Source organism: Dreissena polymorpha, chromosome 6 (assembly GCF_020536995.1).
Source record: "Dreissena polymorpha isolate Duluth1 chromosome 6, UMN_Dpol_1.0, whole genome shotgun sequence".
Lineage (NCBI taxonomy): Eukaryota > Metazoa > Mollusca > Bivalvia > Myida > Dreissenidae > Dreissena > Dreissena polymorpha.
The window spans coordinates 85,845,227-85,871,896 of record NC_068360.1 but is presented as its reverse complement, the minus strand read 5'-3'; the positions used below and the strand labels follow the sequence as shown (position 1 = coordinate 85,871,896).

The 26,670-nt window shown below is 38.3% G+C and overlaps 1 protein-coding gene across 1 annotated transcript in view; it reads right to left on the bottom strand.

Annotated features, from left to right (window-relative positions):
- Positions 1-1,501: 1,501 nt before the first annotated feature.
- LOC127833297 (major facilitator superfamily domain-containing protein 1-like) overlaps positions 1,502-26,670 on the bottom strand; it is a 30,411-nt gene continuing 5,242 nt past the window's right edge. Inside the window, exons 4-13 of the mRNA XM_052358476.1 lie at positions 24,566-24,674; positions 21,427-21,523; positions 18,340-18,438; positions 17,253-17,364; positions 12,875-12,931; positions 9,268-9,424; positions 7,263-7,360; positions 5,895-6,007; positions 3,274-3,394; positions 1,502-3,156 (exon numbers count right to left, since the gene is read on the bottom strand). Of these exons, the coding sequence (XP_052214436.1) occupies positions 3,138-3,156; positions 3,274-3,394; positions 5,895-6,007; positions 7,263-7,360; positions 9,268-9,424; positions 12,875-12,931; positions 17,253-17,364; positions 18,340-18,438; positions 21,427-21,523; positions 24,566-24,674 (982 nt within the window). The 3' untranslated portion in view covers positions 1,502-3,137. The remainder of the gene's footprint in view (positions 3,157-3,273; positions 3,395-5,894; positions 6,008-7,262; positions 7,361-9,267; positions 9,425-12,874; positions 12,932-17,252; positions 17,365-18,339; positions 18,439-21,426; positions 21,524-24,565; positions 24,675-26,670) is intronic.

Here is a 26,670-nt window from a genome sequence, read left to right as displayed (position 1 = left end):
TCGCATTACTTTCTGGAATGAAGTCAATATGTGCACATTTGCTGAGAACTTATACGATATCTGTATAATCCGTGCCCTGCATTGAAACTTTTCTATATGGAGAAAAAACGTGTGACTTCTTAACCAATACTAAAATAGCTGATGCAGTTCATTATTTAATGTTGAATAGTTAGCGATTTGATACATGAATATGGTTAAGAATGAGACTCCCAAACAATTTTTTCTTTCTTTCAAGTCTTTCTAAACCTCTTTCTTTTTTCCCCTTATGCCACTCGATCTCCTACACCTTTCAAATGTCATCGTATTACTTATAACAAATGAAACTCTATAATCAATGTTTCTCTTTTTGCCTAACGTTATTTTTGCCTAATTATTTAACCCTTTACCAACCCTTAGATACTGATGAGAAGCCATTAGCATAAAACTGCGAGTCTTTGAGCACGTACATATTGTACATTTTGTATGAAATTCTATGAATAAAAAATAAAAAATGTATGTTTCAAAAATATGTGAGCCGTGCTCTGTGAAAAGGGGATTTAATGCATGGGCGTTGTGTCGACCAGATAAGCCTGTGCAGTCCATACAGGCTAATCAGGGACGACACTTTCGGCTTTTATGGTATTTTTCGTTTCAAGAAAGTCACTTCTTAGCCAAAATCATAGCAGACTGCACAGGCTAATCTGGGACGACACTTTACGCATTAAACCCCCTTTTCTCGGAGTATGGCTCATATGTATAAACTATTAATATCATTTTTGAAAATTTAAAAGTTTATTATATTCCAATTTATATGATCCTATAAGCTGTCTTCATTCATATCACGTGAACGTCTCATATTCTTCCATATTGGACGCGTGTGCATTTAATATTGTCCACATTTGACGGTCGTAGTTTAAACTACCGGTATTCACACGGTATTCTTCATGAAAATTTGATGAACACATTAGATATGCAATAATGTGTTATAAACCCCATACATAAATATGCTTTTAATAGTTTCTTAAATATTCTCTGAAGGCTTTGTCGGAAAAACAAAATCTTTTCAGGTAACAGGAAACATCATTGAAGGATGGGAACACTCATGCTCTTAAGTGGAAATGAAGTTGTATTTGTGACTCTGACACTGTTGGCATACACAAATTGTACTCGCTCATTCAAATACATCACCCTATTGTACACAACGCTGTTAAATAGCAACAGTATTAGCCATCAATATACCCCTTTAAGGTGTCCATACTTATATAACAAAACATAGGGAAAAGTATTTTTGACCATGACAAAGTTGGCACACGCACATTGGACTTGCCCACCGGCTGGTCCCAATTAATATGTCAGCTGTGCACTGCTTTGAATACATCATCATACTACACACAACACTGTTAATTAATTATAGTTATTACTTATATGCCATCAATATGCCCCTTTAAGGTTACCATACTTCTATTAAATATATGGAAAGATTGGTGTGTAAAGACACGTAGTATAAAAAACAAAATATGAAGACCTTTTGTACTTTTATTAAATAATTCATATAAAATTATAGAACTTTTTGCATTGTTACTAAATAATTAATAAAATATTCTAGCTGTGAACTGCCTATGTTAATACATTATGAATAACATGTATATAACATAAATTTTACAGCGGAAGAAAACAATATATACAAGAAGTTACTGTAAAAAATGCATTGGTAACCAGTATTCAAAATTCTCATATGCTATGTGGGAGCATAAAGTTTCAGGAATGTCGTACATAAATATTTCCCTTCATTCATCTGATTTTTTTTTTACATATATATATAGATAAGTATATACATATGTATATACTTATCTATAATAAACACATTTATCTAGTTCATGCTTCTATAATAATGAAATTGAGTACTAACTTTATTATATTATTCATACAACAAAACATAAGCAATAAACACACATTTATTTTAGTTTTAAAAATACATGTTTATTTGAGAGTTATATTTCCAAAAAATTAACTGAAACAAACTACATCCAATGAGGTTTTGCTGATAGATTGTTAGTTGCAACGACTGTTCAACACTGTTATGATTGCTATGTGAAGTCTTTTAGAGAACTAGAATAGAACCTGTTAGTGTGATTCATATATTAATACACAGCAATTTTATTGCCATGATTAAAAACATTTTTTTTTAATTGTGTACATTATTACATTCACACAGATAGCAAGTTTAGTTTTTTTGGGCACAAAATCTTGATATTAAATATGATTTCATATGTTAAATAGCAAGATATGTTTTTACAAAATTAAAATGTAAACCAATCTTAGCAATTCCAAACTTCCAACAAAGCAGAGACCAGTGCATGCAAATACAATGTAGGATTAACTCAAGGACTAAAATAAACCATCGATTCTACAAATGATCCCTTATTTTGGTGTTTTCTTTTTTTATTCACATAGCTTAACATTAAGCAAACATGATGTGAACAAGTTTGAAGCACATAAGGCATACAGACTTGTCATTATGTAAACCATGAATAAGTGAATTGTATAAACAATAGTCCTAAAATAAATCAAAATTAACAAAACGACCAAAACAACCCTACTACCAATAAACAAGTTCCATAGAAGAAAAATTTGACCTTAATAAAACAGATTGCTTTAATTATTTACGTAAAATTAATGAAAAACAAAAAGAAGAAAACTCAAACATGAGACAGGGAAAAATATTTAATATAACCTTTCTATAATAATAAAAGTATACATACATTGTTCATTATAACACAATCCAGAACAAGAGGTATTTAAAAGACGAAAAAATAAGTAATTTCCTAATAAACAGTAGCCTCATAAACAAAATAACTATTTCAAAATGTTGAGAAGTAAATGGCACCGGTCGCACGTCCTCAGTTTTATCAGTAAAAAAAGTTATACACAATTCAAAACAACAAAACCTGTAATCATGCAGTATTGTATGAAATCAGTTAAAATGTCCCTTACCAAAAGTAAAGTTTGAGTATTTGAACCTGAGAAGTTACACAAATAATTAAAGGTGTCTCCTTTTCAATGCCAGTGTCTCTTTCTAAGCACGTCTTTTCATCAGGACCTGACCGATTGTTAGTGATTACATCGGAATGTGATCGCCTACTTGTGACCCCCATCACTTAGTTAATGGCCTCTTTTCTGGAAAACATTAGACACTTGAGTTACATTGTAATAACCAAAGTTAAGTTACTAAAAATAAATAATCTAATATGCTCTACTACAAAATTCACTTAGTTGTATGACTACACCACTCACTCTCTCTTCTGCTCCTCTTCCAGAATTTCCCGTTCCTTTCTCCTCTGTTTTGCTGACTTGTTCAGTACCCCTCCCTGAGCCTCATCTATCAGGTACAGCAGCACCGCAGCTATCAGCGCAACTGAAATGTATCACTGATACGCGTTCTGAGAAAACTGGGCATAATGCATATGCGTAAAGTGTCGTCCCTGATTAGCATGTGCAGACACTTTCCACTTTTATGGTTTTTTTCGTTTAAAGGAAGTCTCCTCTACACAAAAATCCAGTTAAGGCGGAAAGTGTCGTCCCTGATTAGCCTGTGCAGAACACAACACATATGGATTGATTTTTCTGATTTTGACTACAAATTGTAACCTTGACCTTTACCTATGTATTGATAATTGTGACCTTCATGGATGACATGGGTAAAAAAAGATCACTTCAGCCAAGTTTTTTGAAAATCCATCAACGCCAAAACAAAAGTTTGCTTCAGACAAATTGTTGAGAACCAATTTCCTTTAATTAATCTTTAACCTTGACTTCTGACATTAACTTTAAATCTAGGTACCTGGTTGTTATGCATGACACAGTCTCATCATGCTTAGCTTTTAACAAGAGCACCGCCTTGTGGGTGCAGACCGCTAATCTATTTTCGTTTTAAAGGTGAAGGGACTCTCAATTTAAATCACAAAGGAGGGAGATGGTGGAGTGAAGAGGGGTGTATAGTGTGGGGGTGTGGACATCTTCCAAAAATGCGGAAAAAAATGCAAAAAAAAATTAAAAAATAAATAAAAAATAACATAAACATTCGTGTTTTTTAACTGTTTCCCCCCAAAAAAATTGGGGGTGGGTGGGGTGGAGGGGGGGGTGTATAGTGTGAGGGTGTGGTTGTCATTTGTGAGATGATCTTAAAAAAAAAGGGTGGAGTCTATTGTGGTATGTCAGGTAAGAGTAGTTTTGTCAAGGAATCAATCAAATCTAATCATAAATAAAGAAGTTATGGCAATTTTAGCAAAATTTAATAATTTTACCTTGAGAGTCAAGGTCATTCAAAGGTCAAGGTAAAATTCAACTTGCCAGGTACAGTAACCTCATGATAGCATGAAAGTATTTGAAGTTTGAAAGCAATAGCCTTGATACTTTAGAAGTAAAGTGGATCGAAACACAAAATTAACCATATATTCAAAGTTACTAAGAAAAAAAAGGGCCATAATTCCGTAAAAATGACAACCAGAGTTATGCAACTTGTCCTTTTACTGTCCCCTTATGATAGCTTGCGAGTGTTCCAAGTATGAAAGCAAGATCTATGATACTTTAGGGGTAAAGTGGACCAAAACACAAAACTTAATCAAATTTTCAATTTTCTAAGTATAAAGGGCCTATAATTCCGTCCAAATGCCAGTCAGAGTTACATAACTTTGCCTGCACAGTCCCCTTATGATAGTTAATAAGTGTTGCAAGTATGAAAGCAATAGCTTTGATACTGTAGGAGTAAAGTGGACCTAAACACAAAACTTAACCAAATTTTCAATTTTCTAAGTATAAAAAGGGCACATAATTCTGTCAAAATGCCAGTCAGAGTTACATAACTTTGCCTGCACAGTCCCCTTATGATAGTTAATAAGTGTTGCAAGTATGAAGCAATAGCTTTGATACTTAAGGAATAAAATGGACCTAAACACAAAACTTAACCAAAATTTTCAATTTTCTAAGTATAAAAAGGGCACATAATTCTGTCAAAATGAACGCCAGAGTTATCTAACTTTGCCTGCCCAGTCCCCTCATGATAGTCAGTAAGAGTACCGAGTTTGAATGCAATAGCATTGATACTTTCTGAGAAAAGTGGACCTAAACGCAAAACTTTACCGGACGCCGACGCCAAGGTGATAGCTCATAATTTTTTTTCAAAAAATAGATGAGCTAAAAAGGTGATAAAGGCTGATTTTTATTAAAAGCCTTTGACCTTGAAATTTGACCTTGACCTTGAGCATGTTAAGGCTTACTATGTCATGTACCGAATAAGCAAATAGCTTAAAATAAGCCTGTTGTGTAGGAGAAAAATTACATTTAGATATAAATGATTTTACATTTAGATACAAAACTTTTGCATAAAACACCACCAAAAGAAATTAATATAGGTAGTAAGGACAATTTTGAGCCAGGTGTAGCCTGGTTGGTGTTCACCATACTGGACTTGCGGAAATTCCTATCTGTACTCTGCACAATAACATAGTTATATAAACAAACACCCTGGAAGTTGAAACTATAAAGCAAAACAAGCCCCAACGTTTGAGAGTCTTGTACATTAATTAGGGTAGATGTGCTGGCTCACAGGAAAGAGGTCATAAACTGCAAATATGCTCATCCTTTATTCATTAAGCCATTCTTAGACTTAAGAATAAAGTAAGGAATCAGATCAAGGAAAAACACTTCTGACTTTGAACATGTTAAGGCTACCAATGGTCATTAACAAAATGTCCTAAATAAATATGTAATCAGAGGTGGTTAAATGCAAGTTTGTCTCAAAATCACTTGGAATTACTTGATATTTTACTTTAAAGAATATTCTTCATTTTTAGCCTGAAGTCTTAGAATCGTTTGGTGATTACGGGCCCATTCGAAGCGCATCAGTGTGTACTCACTGCACAGCCAGGCTAGGAAGAACACTTCTAGTATGAGGTATCCCTTGGTGTCCACTATGCTGCCCGCGGCGATGGCTATCGTGGCCAGACCAAGGTTCTGTATGGCCTGCATTCTGAAGAGAAAACAGTACTATTGACAAAGGAAAGAGCAGATTTAGCTGGCCCTGGGCAGAAGCAATGCCGCATTATTTAAAATGAAATTTGGATTTATATTTTGTGTTAATATTCAAATCAATATCGGTAATACTTTTTTCTGTTTGTCTGTGAATGTGTTACAACATTCAATTTAAAAACTGTTTAGCTGTTTTATAGAGGTAATGTACTGCATGGTAAAGGAATTACTGGAATTTCACATGTAGGAGACAGTTACAGGTGTACAGGAAGTGAACCTAACAATTGAATTAGACTTTAAGTAAATGGGCCTTGCTCTGTGAAAAAGGGGTTTAATGCATGTGTGTAAAGTGTCGTTACAGATTAGCCTGTGCAGTCTGCACAGGCTAATCAGGGATGACACTTTCCGCTTTTATGATATTTTTCGTTTAACAAGAGTCTCTTGTTAGCAAAAATCAAGTTTAGGCCGAAAGTGTCATCCCAGTTTAGCCTGTGCAGACTGCACAGATTAATATGGGACGAAACTTTACGCACATGCATTAAACCCCTTTTAACAGAGCGCGGCTCAAATATAAAATGATAAAACATGGGAATGACACAATTGTGGGTTCATAGAGAGACAAATCTCCATTTTTATTCTGAATGGTCAAAAATCCAAATAGATTGGATAAAGACAAGGTCATTCATATATAAGCTGACATGAGTACAAGCAATTCCTTATACTATGTTTTACTATGTTAATTAAATAATAATAAAAAATGCGTGCATGTTTATTAAGTGCTACATATTTGAGTGAATTTTTGTTTTTCATTGATCATAATTCCAACAATAAATTAATGTAAATTGGGTTAAATTATTTCAAGAGTTAAACTAAATTGATCAGGATACTTTAACATGTACTTAATAACTGATGCAGTGAAAATCCTGTAATATAAAATTCTGGCAAATCCTTATATACTTCTCTTGGTAAGACCGAGTTAGAAGCAGTGTTTCTGTATCACTAAAAAGTGCTAAATTGTTCGGCGGCGGCTCAGGTTCTACTTTAAAGTACCCAGGGTACTCTTAAGTAAACTACAATGTACTACAATGTACCCCAGGTTTTTAAAATACCCTAAAAGACTAACGGCCATACTCAGGGTCCTTTTTAGTATATTTTCTGTACCCCAGGTACTTTGTAGTATACTTAAGAGTACACAGGGTACTTTTTAAATATTACCTGAGCTGACATTGACCAATTGAGCCTAAGTAGTGCCTTACATGCCGTATGCGGTTCCCAGCTGGTGTTGTTTTACCACCATGGAGGCCATGGGCCACAGGGCACTGGCCAGCACGGAGTATGCTAGACCTAGGATGGACTGAAATCAAAGGGATTCATATCTGGAATTGTATAAAACATGCATGTTCTTAGACATATTGTTAATACATACTGTTAAATAATTATTATTCTTAGGACAGTAATTTTTGTTGATGTAATTAATTGACCAATCCACAAATTTAACACAAACACATCCAAATATGCGAAGTCAAATAATTATTTCCAAAATCAGAAATCCACAATGTTACGTGTACACAAGTCTTTTTTTTTTAATTTGATAGCATCTAGCATTTTCTTTAAATTAACCAGTTTTTTTGTGGAAACATAAGTTTATTTACACATTTATCGTTACATAATTTGAAATCAGTTACTTTTTTTGTAATATTCCGTACTATTAAAAACAAGCAAATTCGTTGAATTGATATCCCCCGCCGATAAACTTCTGGACACAAAAAGTTGTCTGGACGGATGGACAACGCCAACGTGCATCATCCTCTTATCCATATATATACTCCTACCAAGTTTCAATGAAATCCGTCAAAGCACTTCCAAGATATGGCTCCGGACACACACAAAAAGCATTTTTTCAAGATACAAAGGGCCATAACTCCGTTATTATCAAATGGCGTACAATGCAATTTGGCGTGCATCATCCTCTTATCCTTATATATACTCATACCAAGTTTCAATGAAATCTGCCAAAGCACTTCCAAGATATAGTTCCGGACATAAAAAAACATTTTTTCAAGATACAAATGGCCATAACTCGGTTATTAACTGATGGTGTACAATGCCATTTGGCGTGCATCATCATCTTATCCATATATATATACTCATACCAAGTTTCAATGAAATCGGCCAAATCACTTCCAAGATATGGCTCAGGACACTAAAGTGACGGAAGGACGGAAAGATGGACAACGCAAAAACAATATCCCTCAGCCTATGGCGGGGGATAATTACTTGTCAAACAAGAGCACCGCATAACGGGTGCCACGCTTGGCTGCGAAAGCTTGTCAGAATTTATTTTTTTTAGAGGTCACAGTGACCTTGACCTTTGACCTGGTGACCTAAAATTGGTGTGGCGTGTAGAACTCATCAAGGTGCATCTACACATGAAGTTTCAAAGTTGTAGGTGGAAGAACTTTGATTTTAAAGCAAATGTTAAGGTTTATGTTAAAGTTTTATATTAGAGGTCACAGTGACCTTGACCTTTGACCTAGTGACCCCAAAATGGGTGAGGCGTGTAGAACTCATGAAGGTGCATCTACATATGAAGTTTTAAAGTTATAGGTGGAAGCACTTTGATTTTAGAGCCTATGTTAAAGTTTGATATTTGAGGTCACAGTGACCTTTGACCTAGTGACCCAAAAATGGGTGTGGTGTGTAGAACTCATCAAGATGCATGTACATAAGAAGTTTCAAAGTTGTAGGTGGAAGCACTTTGATTTTAGAGCCAATGTTAAGGTTTTAGCACAACGCCTACGGCGGACGGCGGACGATGAGCTGGCTATGACAATAGCTCGGGATTTCTCCAAAAACAGACTCGCTAATAAAAATTAGTGCAAAATATATTTGTGCATTTAATAGGACATAAGGCAGATCTAAGTTATACCACAAATAGTTACAAGTGCTCCCTTGCTTTGTCAAATTGTAAAATTCCATTAATGCAGATCACAAACATTACGCAATCTAATTTTGAAACTGCTGTGATATTATTTAAGTTTGATCATTGGATTATATGATAAATGCACGGGGAAGTGTGTACTCAAGTAGACAATATACTCTGAATCTTAATTTTGTTACATGATTAGACACTGACTGTATCAGTAATAACTTAAAACTATTGTAAACATCTAGTTCTTCTTTTCAATTTTAATATTCAATATTAAAATAGGAAGCTATATGAAATTAAAAACACATTCTTATTTTGAATGAAGCACCTACCATAGCTACAAACGGTGAGGCAAATGTAAAGGCCATGAGGGCATGACACCCGATGGTCACAGTGATACCCAGTATCACCCAAAACACGTTCTTGCCAATCTTGTCAATGAGGAACCCAAACAAAGGGGAGGCAATTGCTGATATGATGTACACCAAACTGGAAATAAGGGAGCGAAATATGTGCTTAGTTTATCTTGTAAATGATCAAGCCAAACACATGGGAGACAGCTTCTGATATGATAAACCCCAAACTGGAAATAAGGGAGTGAAACCTCCGCTTATTTTCATTGTTTAAGAGGAAACTGAAAGGCAATTAAACTGATAATAGGATGTATACTTAACTGGAAATAATAGGAGGTTACTAATTATTAACTTTATCTTGTAAATTAAAAATCTAAACACAAGAAAAGCACATGCTGATATGATGTACACCAACATGAGAATATAGTAGAAATTGGTGCTTATTTTATTTATTTTTAATTATGAACCCAAACATAGGAAACAGCTAATATTAAGTACAAAGAACTGGTAATAAGAAAGATAAATCTTTGTTTATTTTCTCTTGTTAATGAGGAGCTCAAACATATGGGTAATAACTGCTGATATGTGCATCAAACTGGAAATAAAGGAGATAAATATGTGTTTATTGTATTTTTATCAATCATGAATCCAAACACTAGGGAGGCAACTACTAATATGATGTACATCAAGCTGGAAATAAGGGGAGAGAAATCTGTGCTTATTTTCTATTCTGTCAATAGGGAACCAAACCATAGTGGAGATAATTGCTGATATGATGTACAAAGAACTGGACATAGGGGGAGAGAAATCTGTGCTTATTTTCTATCCTGTCAATAGGGAACCAAAACATAGGGAAGGCAATAGTACAAAATTGTACAAAACAAGAGATGTGTTCATCAGAAACACAATGCCCCCTATTGCGCCGCTTTAAAATAATTAAAAAATATATACCTTTTACCTTGAAGGATGACCTTGACCTTGAACTTCCACCACTCAAAATGTGCAGCTTTTTATTGCGCCGCTTTGAAATAATAATATATTTTTTGACCTTTGACCTTGAAGGATGACCTTAACCCTGAACTTCGACCACTCAAAATGTGCAGCTTTTTATTGTGCCGCTTTTTTTTTACCTTTGACCTTGAAGGATGACCTTGATCTTGAACTTCCACCACTCAAAATGTGCAGCTTCATGAGAACGCCGCTTTGAAATTATTTTTTTTTTGACCTTTGACCTTGAAGGATGACCTTGATCTTGAACTTCCACCAATCAAAATGTGCAGCTTCATGAGAACGCCGCATTGAAATTATTATTATTTTTACCTTTGACCTTGAAGGATGACCTTGACCTTGAAGGATAACCTTGACCTTAAACTTCCACCACTCACAATGTGCAGCTTCATGAGAACGCCGCTTTGAATTTATTTTTTTTTACCTTTGACCTTGAAGGATTACCTTGAAGGATGACCTTGACCATGAATTTCCACCACTCACAATGTGCAGCTTCATGAGAACGCCACTTTGAATTTTTATATTATTATTTTTTTACCTTTGACCTTGAAGGATGACCTTGACCTTGAACTTCCACCACTCAAAATGTGCAGCTTCATGAGATACACATGCATGCCAAATATCAAGTTGTTATCTTCTTTATTGAAAAAGTTATGGCCAATGTTAAAGTTTTCGGACAGACAGACGCTATATTTTTGACATTTGACCTTGAAGGATGACTTTGACTTTCACCTTTCACCACTCAAAATGTTCAGCTTCATGAGATACACATGCATGCCAAATATCAAGTTGCTATCTTCAATAGTGAAAAAGTTATGGCCAATGTTAAGGTTTTTGGACGGACAGACAGATGCCATATATTAGACATTTGACCTTGAAGGATGACCTTGACTTTCACCTTTCACCACTAGAAATGTGCAGCTCCATGAGATGCACATGCATGCCAAATATCAAGTTGCTATCTTCAATATTGAAAAAGTTATGGCCAATGTTAAAGTTTTCGGACGGACAGACGCCATATATTTGACATTTGACCTTGAAGGATAACCTTTACCTTCACCTTTCACCACTTAAAATGTGCAGCTCCATGAGATACACATGCATGCCAAATATCAAGTTGCTATCTTCAATAGTGAAAAAGTTATGGCCAATGTTAAAGATTTTGGACAGACGGACAGACGCCATATATTAGACATTTGACCTTGAAGGATGACCTTGACCTTCACCTTTCACCACTCAAAATGTGCAGCTCCGTGTGATGCGCATGCATGCCAAATATCAAGTTGCTATCTTCAATATTGAAAAAGTTATGGCCATTAAAGTTTTCGGACGGACGTGCAGACTGACTGACATACACACATACTGACACACTGACGGACAGTTCAACTGCTAAAAGCAGCCCTACCAGGGGCATAAAAACTGGAAATATGAGAGTGAAATATGTGCATATTTTAACAGTCAATAAAGAATCTAATCACATGGGATGTTATTGACATGATGTACACCAAATTGGAAATAAAGGGAGAGAAATATGAGTTTATTTTATCGTGTCAATGGGGAATAAAAAAATATGGGAGGCAACTGCTGATATGATGTACAAAAACTGGAAATAAGTGGAGTTAGATCTCTGTTTATTAAAAAATAAGAAACTAAGAGGCCTGGGGGTAACATGTGGAGTCAATATTCAAACATGCCATTCAGTTTGTAATAATTAACCAAACAAGAAAATTAACTATTAGCAATATGATGGCAAGGTGGGTTTTGAAAGCAATTATATTTGTTATTTATTAACTGTTTATATTTGGAAAAAAAATACCTTAACTGTGCTTTACAAAACCTTATAAAATTATTTGTTTTGTTTAACAATACTGTGCCAGAATAAAAATTCAGCAGCTCTAAAAACTGTTTTTCATTCTAATCTTGATTGCACACTCTAACTCTAATATAACGCGGATTACGGACAGCATTATAAACAGATTCGCGTTATAAGTTCTGGGCATTCATAAAAAATTGCAAGGTTGTGTTGTCATTTGCCAATACATGCATATAAACGCTGCGGTATCGATAATTGTATACAGACCGCTTTTCTAATGTGCATTTATATCTGATTATCCTGTATAATTAAATGAATTAAAAAATTATATTGGCCATAGATGACTATAAATGTGTTTAAGAAATTCATAAACACAAATATACACCATTTATTGGAAGTGTAAAATGAACAGTGCATTATTGGACAGCGGTTTCATAGGGCACAGTTCAGATTTAATTGTAAAAACCAATGGATGAGTGAGTATAAATTAGATTGAATGCAATAGGTTACAGAACAATGTTATATTGCATCATACTCAGTCATGCTAGAGCAGGGATTTCCTGAAAAATGAAAGCAAGTTTCTGTAAACAACTACCCTACTTTTGGATGGAACTTATCGTCTTGATTGCTAATTAAATTTCTCTTTGCCTGTTACGTTTTCAATTGCATTTTAGCAGACAATATTTAAATTCATATTGTCTACATATAACAATAAAGTTAAACATGTATCATCTAATGACAGATTGAGACTTAAGTTGTACTCACCTGTTCACAGTGTTGGCTGTACCAGGTTCAAGACCCCACTTCATCTCAAAGAAGACACTGAAATATATGCAAGACAAAAAATAACATTTGAAAAAAAGAATAAATACAAATTAAACTTACTTAAATACTAAATAGAGGGAAGCTACATTGCTTCATAGTCCACGCTTAACATTGTGCAGGGTTACTAACACAAACAAGCCCAGCCCAATGAAAGGGAACACAGCTACATAGTACACCACTTACAGTCCCAGTCCAATGAAAGGGAACACTACCACATAGCACACCACTTACAGTCCCAGCCCAATGAAAGGGAACACTACCACATAGTACACCACTTACAGTCCCAGCCCAATGAAAGGGAACACTATCACATATTACATCACTTACAGTCCCAGCCCAATGAAAGGGAACACTGCCACATATTACATCACTTACAGTCCCAGCCCAATGAAAGGGAACACTACCACATAGTACACCACTTACAGTCCCAGCCCAATGAAAGTGAACACTGCCACATAGTACACCACTTACAGTGCCAGCCCAATGAAAGGGAACACTGCCACATAGTACACCACTTACAGTCCCAGCCCAATAAAAGGGAACACTACCACATAGTACACCACTTACAGTTCCAGCCCAATGTAAGGGAACACTGCCACATAGTACACCACTTACAGTTCCAGCCCAATGTAAGGGAACACTGCCACATAGTACATCACTTACAGTTCCAGCCCAATGTAAGGAAACACTGCCACAAATTACACCACTTACAATTCCAGTCCAATGAAAGGGAACACTGCTACATAGTACACCACTAACAGTCCCGCCCAGCCCAATGTAAGGGAATACTGCCACATAGTACACCACTTAAAATTACAGTCCAATGAAAGGGAACACTGCCACATAGTGCACCACTCACATGCTCAGCCCAATAAAAGGGAACACTACCACATAGTACACCTTTTACAGTTCCAGCACAGTGAAAGGGAACACTACCACATAGTACACCCCTTACAGTCCCAGCCCAATAAAAGGGAACACTGCCACATATTACATCACTTACAGTCCCAGCCCAATGTAAGGGAACACTGCCACATAGTACACCACTAACAGTTCCAGCCCAATGAAAGGGAATAATGCCACATAGTACGCCACTTACAGTTCCAGCCCAATGAAAGGGAACACTGCCACATAGTACAACACTTACAGTCCCAGCCCAATGAAAGGCAACACTGCCACATATTACATCACTTACAGTTCCAGCCCAATGAAAGGGAATACTGCCACATAGTACACCACTTACAGTCCCAGCCCAATGAAAGGCAACACTGCCACATAGTACATCACTTACAGTCCCAGCCCAATGAAAGGGAATACTGCAACATAGTACATCACTTACAGTTCCAGCCCAATGTAAGGGAACACTGCCACATAGTACATCACTTACAGTTCCAGCCCAATGTAAGGGAACACTGCCACATAGTACACCACTTACAATTCCAGTCCAATGAAAGGGAACACTGCTACATAGTACACAGCTAACAGTCCCGCCCAGCCCAATGTAAGGGAATACTGCCACATAGTACACCACTTACAATTCCAGTCCAATGAAAGGGAACACTGCCACATAGTGCACCACTCACATGCTCAGCCCAATAAAAGGGAACACTACCACATAGTACACCTTTTACAGTTCCAGCGCAGTGAAAGGGAACACTACCACATAGTACACCCCTTACAGTCCCAGCCCAATGAAAGGGAACACTGCCACATAGTACACCACTTACAGTCCCAGCCCAATGAAAGGGAACACTGCCACATAGTAAACCACTTACAGTCCCAGCCCAATGAAAGGGAACACTGCCACATAGTACGCCACTTACAGTCCCAGCCCAATGAAAGGGAACACTACCACATAGTACACAACTTACAGTCCCAGCCTAATAAAAGGGAACACTGCTACATAGTACACCACTTACAGTCCCGTCCCAATGAAAGGGAACACTGCCACATAGTACACCACTTACAGTTCCAGCCCAATGAAAGGCAACACTGCCACATAGTACGCCACTTACAGTCCCAGCCTAATGTAAGGGAACACTACCACATAGTACACCACTTACAGTCCCAGCCCAATGAAAGGGAACACTGCCACATAGTAAACCACTTACAGTCCCAGCCCAATGAAAGGGAACACTGCCACATAGTACACCACTTACAGTCCCAGCCCAATGAAAGGGAACACTGCCACATAGTAAACCACTTACAGTCCCAGCCCAATGAAAGGGAACACTGCCACATAGTACGCCACTTACAGTCCCAGCCCAATGAAAGGGAACACTACCACATAGTACACCACTTACAGTCCCAGCCTAATGTAAGGGAACACTGCCACATAGTAAACCACTTACAGTCCCAGCCCAATGAAAGGGAACACTGCCACATAGTAAACCACTTACAGTCCCAGCCCAATGAAAGGGAACACTACCACATAGTACACCACTTACAGTCCCGTCCCAATGAAAGGCAACACTGCCACATAGTACGCCACTTACAGTCCCAGCCTAATGTAAGGGAACACTACCACATAGTACACCACTTAAAGTCCCAGTCAAATGAAAGGGAACACTGCCACATAGTACACCACTTACAGTGCCAGCCCAATGAAAGGAAACACTACAACATAGTACACCACTTACAGTCCCAGCCCAATGAAAGGGAACACTGCCACATAGTACACCACTTACAGTCCCAGCCCAATGAAAGGGAACACTGCCACATAGTACACCACTAACAGTCCCAGCCCAATGAAAGGGAACACTGCCACATAGTACAACACTTACAGTGCCAGTCCAATGAAAGGGAACACTGCCACATAGTACACCACTTACAGTCCCAGCCCAATAAAAGGGAACACACAACATAGTACACCACTTACAGTCCCAGTCCAATGAAAGGGAACACTGCCACATAGTACACCACTTACAGTCCCAGCCCAATGAAAGGGAACACTACAACATAGTACACCACTTACAGTCCCAGTCCAATGAAAGGGAACACTGCCACATAGTACAACACTTACAGTCCCAACCCAATGAAAGGGAACACTGCTACATAGTACACCACTTACAGTCCCAGCCCAATGAAAGGGAACACTACAACATAGTACACCACTTACAGTCCAAGCCCAATAAAAGGGAACACTACCACATAGTACACCACTTACAGTCCCAGCCCAATGAAAGGGAACACTACAACATAGTACACCACTTACAGTCCCAGCCCAATGAAAGTGAACACTTCCACATAGTACACCACTTACAGTCCCAGCCCAATGAAAGGGAACACTGCCACATAGTACACCACTTACAGTCCCAGCCCAATGAAATTGAACACTGCCACATAGTACACCACTTACAGTCCCAGCCCAATGAAAGGGAACACTACCACATAGTACACCACTTACAGTCCCAGCCCAATGAAAGGGAACACTGCCACATAGTACACCACTTACAGTCCCAGCCCAATGAAAGGGAACACTACCACATAGTACACCACTTACAGTCCCAGCCCAATGAAAGGGAACACTGCCACATAGTACACCACTTACAGTCCCAGCCCAATGAAAGGGAACACTTCCACATAGTACACCACTTACAGTCCCAGCCCAATGAAAGGGAACACTGCCACATAGTACACCACTTACAGTCCCAACCCAATGTAAGGGAACACTGCCACATAGTACACCACTTACAGTCCCAACCCAATGTAAGGGAACACTGCCACATAGTACAACACTTACAGTTCCAGCCCAATGTAAGGGAACACTGCCACATAGTACACCACTTACAGTCCCAGACCAATGAAAGGGAACACTGCCACATAGTACACCACTTACAGTCCCAGACCAATGAAAGGGAACACTGCCACATAGTACACCACTTACAGTCCCAACCCAATGTAAGGGAACACTGCCACATAGTACAACACTTACAGTTCCAGCCCAATGTAAGGGAACACTGCCACATAGTACACCACTTACAGTCCCAGACCAATGAAAGGGAACACTGCCACATAGTACACCACTTACAGTCCCAGACCAATGAAAGGGAACACTACAACATAGTACAACACTTACAGTCCCAGACCAATGAAAGGGAACACTACAACATAGTACAACACTTACAGTCCCAACCCAATGAAAGGGAACACTGCCACATAGTACAACACTTACAGTCCCAGCCCAATGAAAGGGAACACTGCCACATAGTACACCACTTACAGTCCCAGCCCAATGAAAGGGAACACTTCCACATAGTACACCACTTACAGTCCCAGCCCAATGTAAGGGAACACTGCCACATAGTACACCACTTACAGTCCCAACCCAATGAAAGGGAACACTGCCACATAGTACGCCACACATATGACGCAGAGCAGCCAAAACTTGAAGCCAAAGTCTTTCACGTCCCTGATACGTATCATCTCATCTGAAATCAAATAAAGGCAATATTGGTTAGGCAGTATTTGTAATGTAGGCTTTCACAAATAAACAAAGAATCTCACTGATAATTAAATCACATGGTTTAATAAGCCTGGGCTAAATACATAGATAACTGGTACTTTCAAGTTCAAAAACACTGAACTTTGCACATAAAAAATGCAGTACAATTTATAATTGGCCTTGATAGTTCATGTGATTGTGTTTAAGGCCAAACTCTATTTTGCTGCTGTAGTTTTGTTGTTCATAGGGACTCTTAGACTGTTGCATGTCTATAAATTAATGTTCCTGCCAGCAATAAAATACAAGAGGGCCATGAATGTCCTGAATTTGCTCACCTGAGTTTAAGATACACCAATTGTAAAATAATTCACCTAGTGACCTAGTTGTTGACCCCATTTTTGACCCACATCTGACCAAGTTAGCATAAATAATACCAACATAAATATTGTGACAACGGTTCATCGAGGTTGAGTAATAAATGCAGCTTCCAAAGTGGTAGCAAGGTTGTTCTAAGATCTCACCCAGTGACATAGATTTCGGTGGTAAATGACACACATTGGATCTAGGCCTATATATTAACAAGATAAAAATTTTCACAAAGTATAATCAAGTCTGCCGTTAAAAATGAGTCGTAACGAGTTTTTGTTAAACATTTAAATTCATTAAATAGTTTTTGGACGAACCTGATCCAGATTAAAACTTGGCCTCAATGTTTTCAAGATGAACATCCTCACCAAGTTTCATTAAGATTGAGTCATAAATGAAGCTTCTATAGTGGTTACAAGGTTATTTTAAGATTTGACCTAATGATATTTAAAAAAAAGGTTAACTAGATTCAAACTTGGTCTACATTTTGTAAAATTACAAATTATCACCAAGTTTTATCAAGATTGATGTGAAACACATAAGTAAATTACATAACTCTAAATAAGACTTAAGGACGGTATATTGTACAACTCACCAGTTGAAATCTTGGCTCTCTTTAAGACCCGGTCAGCTCTCTTGTCAAAGTAACCCAGTGCCAGGGCACACAACAGTGACAGGATACACATCACAGCACCTGTAACAGAGTAAGGGCACAAAACAGTGACAAGATAAACATCACGGCATCTGTGACAGAGTCAGGGAACACAACAGTGACAGGATACACATCACAGCACCTGTAACAGAGTCAGGGCACACAACATTGACAAGATACACATCAGGGCACATGTAACAGAGCCAGGGCACACAACAGTGACAAGATACACATCATGGCACCTGTAACAGAGCCAGGGCACACAACAGTGGCAGGATACACATCACAGCACCTGTAACAGAGTCAGGGAACACAACAGTGACATGATACACATCACAGCACCTGTAACAGAGTCAGGGCACACAACAGTGACAAGATACAAATCACAGCACCTGTAACAGAGTCAGGGCACATATCAGTGAAAAGATACACATCACAGCACCAGTAACAGAGTCAGAGCACATAACAGCGACACGATACTCATCACAGCATCTGTAAGAGTCAGGGCACATAACAGTAACAAGATACACATCACAGCACCAGTAACAGAGTCAGGGCACATAACAGTGACAAGATACACATCACAGCTCCTGTAACAGAGCCAGGGCACACAACAGTGACAAGATACACCTCACGGCACCTGTAACAGAGCCAGGGCACACAACAGCGACACGATACACATCACAGCACCTGTAACAGAGCCAGGGCATACAACAGTGACAAGATACACATCACAGCATCTGTAACAGAGTCAGGGCACACAACAGGGACAAGATACACATCACAGCACCTGTAACAGAGTCAGGGCATACAACAGTGACAAGATACAAATCACAGCATCTGTAACAGAGTCAGGGCAAATAACAGTGACAAGATGCACATCACGGCACCTGTAACAGAGTAAGGGTATACAACAGTGACAAGATACACATCACAGCATCTGTAACAGAGTTAGGGCACACAACAGTGACAATATACACATCACAGCACCTGTAACAGAGTCAGGGCACACAACAGTGAAAAGATACAAATCACAGCATCTGTAACAGAGTCAGGGCAAATAACAGTGACAAGATACACATCATGGCACCTGTAACACAGTCAGGGCACATAACAGTGACAAGATACACATCACAGCACCTGTAACAGAGCCAGGGCACACAACAGCGACACGATACACATCACAGCATCAGTAAGAGTCAGGGCAAATAACAGTGACAAGATACACATCACAGCACCAGTAACAGAGTCAGGGCACATAACAGTGACAAGATACACATCACAGCTCCTGCAACAGAGCCAGTGCACATAACAGTGACAAGATACACATCACGGCACCAGTAACAGATCCAGGGCACACAACAGCGACATGATACTTATCACAGCACCTGTAACAGAGTCAGGGCACACAACAGTAACAAGATACACATCATGGCACCTGTAACACAGTCAGGGCACATAACAGTGACAAGATACACATCACAGCACCTGTAACAGAGCCAGGGCACACAACAGCGACACGATACACATCACAGCATCAGTAAGAGTCAGGGCAAATAACAGTGACAAGATACACATCACAGCACCAGTAACAGGGTCAGGGCACATAACAGTGACAAGATACACATCACAGCTCCTGCAACAGAGCCAGGGCACATAACAGTGACAAGATACACATCACTGCACCTGTAACAGATCCAGGGCACACAACAGCGACATGATACTTATCACAGCACCTGTAACAGAGTCAGGGCACACAATAGTAACAAGATGCACATCACGGCACCTGTAACAGAGCCAGGGCACACAACAGGGACAAGATACACATCACAGCATCTGTAACAGAGTTAGGGCACACAACAGGGACAAGATACACATCACAGCATCTGTAACAGAGTCAGGACACACAACAGTGACAAGATACACATCACAGCACCTGTAACAGTGCCAGGGCATACAACAGTGACAAGATACACATCACAGCATCTGTAACAGAGTAAGGGCACACAACAGTGACAATATACACATCACAGCACCTGTAACAGAGTCAGGGCACACAACAGTGACAAGATACACATCACAGCATCTGTAACAGAGTCAGGGCAAATAACAGTGACAAGATACACATCATGGCACCTGTAACACAGTCAGGGCACATAACAGTGACAAGATACACATCACCGCACCTGTAACAGAGCCAGGGCACACAACAGCGACACGATACACATCACAGCATCTGTAAGAGTCAGGGCACATAACAGTGACAAGATACACATCACAGCATCTGTAACAGAGTCACAGCAAATAACAGTGACAAGAAACACATCATGGCATCTGTGACACAGTCAGGGCACATAACATTGACAAGATACACATCACCGCACCCGTAACAAGTGAAAGTGCCCTCGTGGAAATGTTGCTCATTCACCTTAAAGAATTTTTTTAAAGTACAAAAAGGCAACAAAATTCTGATAAATTGCAGGTCAGAGTTATGGAACTTGGTTATTTACCTCACAAAATAATCCTGAACTAATGTGTGAAGATTCAGTTAACTTAAGTAGAAACAGGGATATGGAGATAATGCATATTTTCTTTAACCATAAGTAGATGACGACATTTTCATGAGTAATGTAGCTGGTAATATTTGGTGAATAGTCAAGCTAAAAAAAGAAGAATTATGGTTTAAGAGGGATAGGGTTAAAAATTATTGGTTAATTGAAGCTTTCTTACTGGTGTTGTTAGAATAAACATTGAATCATCTTAATTTTGTTGTTGTTTGCATACTTAAAAGGCACTCAAAAATAGTGTTCACATCATATTCTAATTTGGAACTTTTTCATGCTTTCACCTCAACTAAAATTTTACAGAGGATTTAGCAAGGAAAAATACAAAATTTATTTGACTCAAGTTCTTCCTTTTTTGAGTTTTAATTGATCAGTGAATTCCAGGTCAATTGTTTTTCCCCTTGATTCTGAAGATCTGATTTTATCCCTCTAGTGATGGGAGTGATTGTATATTTAGTGGTCTCACCAACAAGCAGTGCAATTCCCAGGCACTTGTATCCTGTAGACCACTTCTCTATGAAGGTGTACAGAGGCTGCATTACATTCATATTCACAGTGCTACCCTGAAACAAGATCAGAATATTAATTAATGTTTACTTTGCTACCATGAAACAACATCAGAACAGCACATGACATTTACTGTGATAAAAAGCTACCCTGCAACAAGATCTACATGGCACATTATATTGACTACGCTACCCTGCAACTTTATCAAAATAGCACTTCATATTAACTATGCTACCCTGCAACAAGATCCGAATAGCACATTATATAAACTGTGCTACTGTGCGACAAGATTGGAATAGCATATTGTGCTAAACTAATATGGGATCAGAATGTCAACAAGAGCTGCCAGAGGACAGCGCGCTCGACTATTCGAGTGCTTGACAGTATAACGTAAGCCATCATGGGGAAATTGTTCATATTCAATAATTTATTAGACGATCTTTCAAAAATAAAAAAAGGAAAAAAAAAATAAAAAAAATTGGGGGGGGGGGGGGGGGTTAGGGTTGGGTAGGGGGGGGGGGGGTAGGGGGTGAGAGGGGGGTATAATAAGGGGTGTGGTAATTTATTAGATGATGTTTAAAAATAAAAAAAAATTGGGAGGGGGGTAGGGGGGTGTGAGAGGGGGGTATAATGTGGGGTGGGGTAATTTATTAGATGATGTTAAAAAAAATGTTTCAATTTATTTTTTTTTGGGGGGGGTGGGGGGGGTAGGGGGTTGGGGGATGAGAGGGGGGTATAATGTGGGGTGTGGTAATTTATTAGATGATGTTGAAGTTGAAAAAAAATTGGGTGGGGGGTGGGGGGTAGGGGTGTGGGGGGGTAGGGGGGGTGGGGGTGAGAGAGGGGTATAATGTGGGGTGTGGTAATTTATTAGATGATGTTTAAAAAAAAATTGGGGGGATGAGGTTGGGGGGAAGGGATTCTGGTAGGGGCGTGGGGTATTGTTTGGGTGGAATCCATTGTGGTATTCAGGTAAGTGTTGTTTTGTCAAAGTAATAATAAAATGTGATCATAAATAAAGAAGTTATGGCAATTTAAGCAAAATGTTCAATTATCTAAGTGTAAAAGGAGCCATAATTATGTCAAAATGCTTGATACAGTGGTCTGCTCTTGTTTATAGGTTGGGGTCATGTTGGTAAACAAGTATGCAACATATAAAAGCAATATGTCAAAGGATATAGGAAATATTTGGGGTAGTACGCAAACTTTAACATAGATTTATCAATAATATGCATATCCTAAGTATAAAAGGGTCAATAATTATGACAAAATGCTTGATAGAGTTGTCTGCTCTTGTTTATAGGTTGGGGTGATGTTGGTAAACAAGTATGCAAAATATCAAAGCAATATGTCAAGTGACAATGAAAACAAGGGCTGTTTGTAAAACATGCATGCCCCCCATATGGGCTCTAAGTTGTAGTGACAGCCATTTTGTAAATATGTTTTTTGTCACTGTGACCTTGACCTTTGACCTAGTGACCTGAAAATCAATAGGGGTCATCTGCGAGTCATGATCAATGTACCTATGAAGTTTCATGATCCTAGCCATAAGCTTTCCTGAGTTATCATCAGGAAACCATTTTACTATTTCGGGTCACTGTGACCTTGACCTTTGACCTAGTGACCTGAAAATCAATAGGGGTCATCTGCCAGTCATGATCAATGTACCTATCAAGTTTCATGATCCTAGGCATAAGCGTTCTTGAGTTATCATCCGGAAACCATTTTACCATTTCGGGTCACTGTGACCTTGACCTTTGACCTAGTGACCTGAAAATCAATAGGGGTCATCTGCTAGTCATGATCAATCTACCTATCAAGTTTCATGATCCGAGGCATAAGGGTTCTTGAATTATCATCCGGAAACCATTTTACTATTTCGGGTCACCGTGACCTTGACCTTTGACCTAGTGACCTGAAAATCAAATAGGGGTCATCTGCTAGTCATGATCAATACCTATGAAGTTTCATGATCCTAGTCATAAGCGTTCTTGAATTATCATCCGGAAACCATTTTACTATTTCGGGTCACAGTGACCTTGACCTTTGACCTAGTGACCTTAAAATCAATAGGGGTCATCTGTGAGTCATGATCAATGTACCTATGAAGTTTCATGATCCTAGGCCTAAGCGTTCTTGAGTTATCGTCTGACAACCACCTGGTGGACGGACAGACCGACAGACCGACCGACATGAGCAAAGCAATATACCCCCTCTTCTTCGAAGGGGGGCATAATAAATGGGGTAGAACGAAAACTTTAACATTTGCTGCATATTCTAAGTGGAAAAGGGGCCATAATTATGACAAAATGCTTAATAGAGTTGTCTGCTCTTGTTTATAGGTTGGGGTCATGTTGGTAAACAAGTATGCAAAATATGAAAGCAATATGTGAAAGGACAAAGAAAATATTTGGGGTAGTACGAAAACTTTAACATTTGCACGGTAACGCAGACGCAGACTCAGACGCCCACGCCGGGTGAGTAGGATAGCTCTACTATATATATTTCATATATAATAGTCCAGCTAAAAATGTTAACAATCATCATCGTACCTTAAATAAGGATCAACATAGCAAAATCATGTTCACCGTGCTTCACTGACTTTGGATGCAACATAGAAATGGGATCAATTAGTTATAGTCATGTTCACTGTCATATAGGATCATAATACCACATCCCATTTACTGTGCTTACGTAAAATGGAATCAATATGTCACAATATGAAATGGTAACAAAATATTGCATCACTTGAGTGCTCAACCATGACAGGGGATCCACATATCGCATTATGTTTACTGTGCTGCCTTGAAATGGGATCATTTTATCACAGTCATTTTTTTACTTTGCTATCTTGAATGGAATCCTTTCATCTGTTAAGGTTAGTGACTTCTCTTATTTTCTTATTATTACATGACTATTGGTTTACATAAAAAAATTAAGAAAAGCAAACAAATAAGATTTATACATTATAGTAATATTTATATTGGGTACATCATGTGTAGTGAAATGTCAGTAGGGATTTACTACCAGCTATGCTAGAAACAAGTTAAATCTTTTTATCAGGGCTGACATATGATGAAGACAAAATAAGGACCCACCACTCTAGAAAAGCTCAGCTGCAGTCCAAACACCATGTTGAGTTCCCTCCCTTGAAACCATTTCACAGCATACGTGTTCTGTGCCACTGCGAGGGACTCACCGCCAATTCTGCAGTAGGAATGATCAAATGAGTTAACAATAAAACTGGGCTTAATGTGTCGTCCCAGATTAGACAGTGGAGTCTGCACAGGCTAACCAGGGACGACACTCTCTGCCTAGATTTGCTTTTTGCTTAGAAGAGACTTCCTTAAAGAAAAAATACCATAACAGCAGAAAGTGTGATTCCTGATTATCGGGTGCTGACTGCCCAGCCTTATCTGGGATTACACAAATAAATTATGCCCTGTTTTCCCAGAGTGAGCTCAATTGAATTAACCCATTTATGCCTAGTGGACTCTCCCATCCTTCTAAACTGGATCAATTTATTTCCAAAATTAGGGATGTCAAGTATATTTATTTCTATATTTAGAATATTACTTACTGAAATTCCTTTAAGCAAACAGTGCAGACACAGATGAGACGCCACACCATCCCATCGTGGTTGACATTACACTGTTTGCAATGTCCTTTTTTCAGGACGCTAGGCATGAATGGGTTAAAATGAGATTTTTAATAAGGTGAAATTTATAATCAAGTTATTTAAAAGACAATCATTTTTGATGGAATCTGATACCAGTGCATTATATTAACACATCTCATATCATTGCAGCTTTTTTAGCTTCTATGAATGTTATGATATCTGGTATTCATTTATCTATCCTATATATAAGCATGTATTGATACATTAGGAGGAATATAACAAGAGCACCGCATAACGGGTACCACGCTCGGCTGCGAAAGCTTGTCAGAGTTTGTTTGTTTTTTTAAATTTTTAGAGGTCACAGTGACCTTGACCTTTGACCTAGTGACCCAAAAATGGGTGTGGCGTGTAGAACTCATCAAGGTGCATTTACATATGAAGTTTTTAAGTTGTATGTGGAAGCACTTTGATTTTAGAGCCAATGTAAAGGTTAAAGCACGACGCCTAAGGCGGACGGCTGACGGTGGACAGCGGACGACACGACAAGCTGGCTATGACAATACCTCGGGTTTTCTCCAAAAACAGCTGAGCTAAAAATCAAGATATAGGTCCAACTGACTCTTATTTATTTTGCCTAGTATTTGTGATAAATAATGTAAAAGTTTGTGAACATGGAGACAGAAGTTTAACACTGTTTTTCTCTTACATGGTTTTTATTATTCAAAATACAATAGGTACGGTATTTTATCGCAAAGCAAGTATATAAGCAATATTGAAATAAACAAAATAAAAAAACAGAGCTGAATGTGAAGAATGAAGAAAAACAAATAATGCTAACCTTAATCATATTTATACATATTTCTGTGGATGAATTCTTTAAAAAAAAAACATTCATGGCTAATTTTTCGTCAATAATTGCATCGTTGAACTGCATCTATTCTATATAATTATTGCGGTACATTGGTCTTTTCCAAAATAGAATTTACGAATATCAACATATAAAATTCTGTCATAAAATGACACTCATCTTCAATCACAAAACACTGCTGACCTTTTCTTTAACAGAAGGGTATGCCAACTACCTCATTCCAGTTCCCGCGTGTGAAAAGAAATTCTTTATTTACGAAGATCTAATCTTCTCTTATTAATATACATGCATGTAAATGATTAAAGGAAATACAGTAGCTGTGGATCAATGCTCTTTGGAAACAAAAAATTGTAATAACACATGGCCAGGACAAATCAGTGATTTTGTTTCTTCTTTGTAAAGTACCTGTTAAAGGTACTTTCCCAATTGAGAAAAAACTAAAAAAAATCCAAATTGTATTTCCATCTGAAAATTCCCAAAATGAAACAAGAGATGTGTTTGTCCGAAACACAATGCCCCCTATTGCGCCACTTGAACGCTATAAATTTGACCTTTGACCTTGAAGGATGACCTTGACCTTGACCCTTCACCACTCAAAATGTGCAGCTCCAAGAGATACACACGCATGCCAAATATAAAGTTGCTATCTTCAATATTGCAAAAGTTATGACCAAGGTTAAGGTTTTGACCCTGCTTTGAAGTCATATATTTGACCT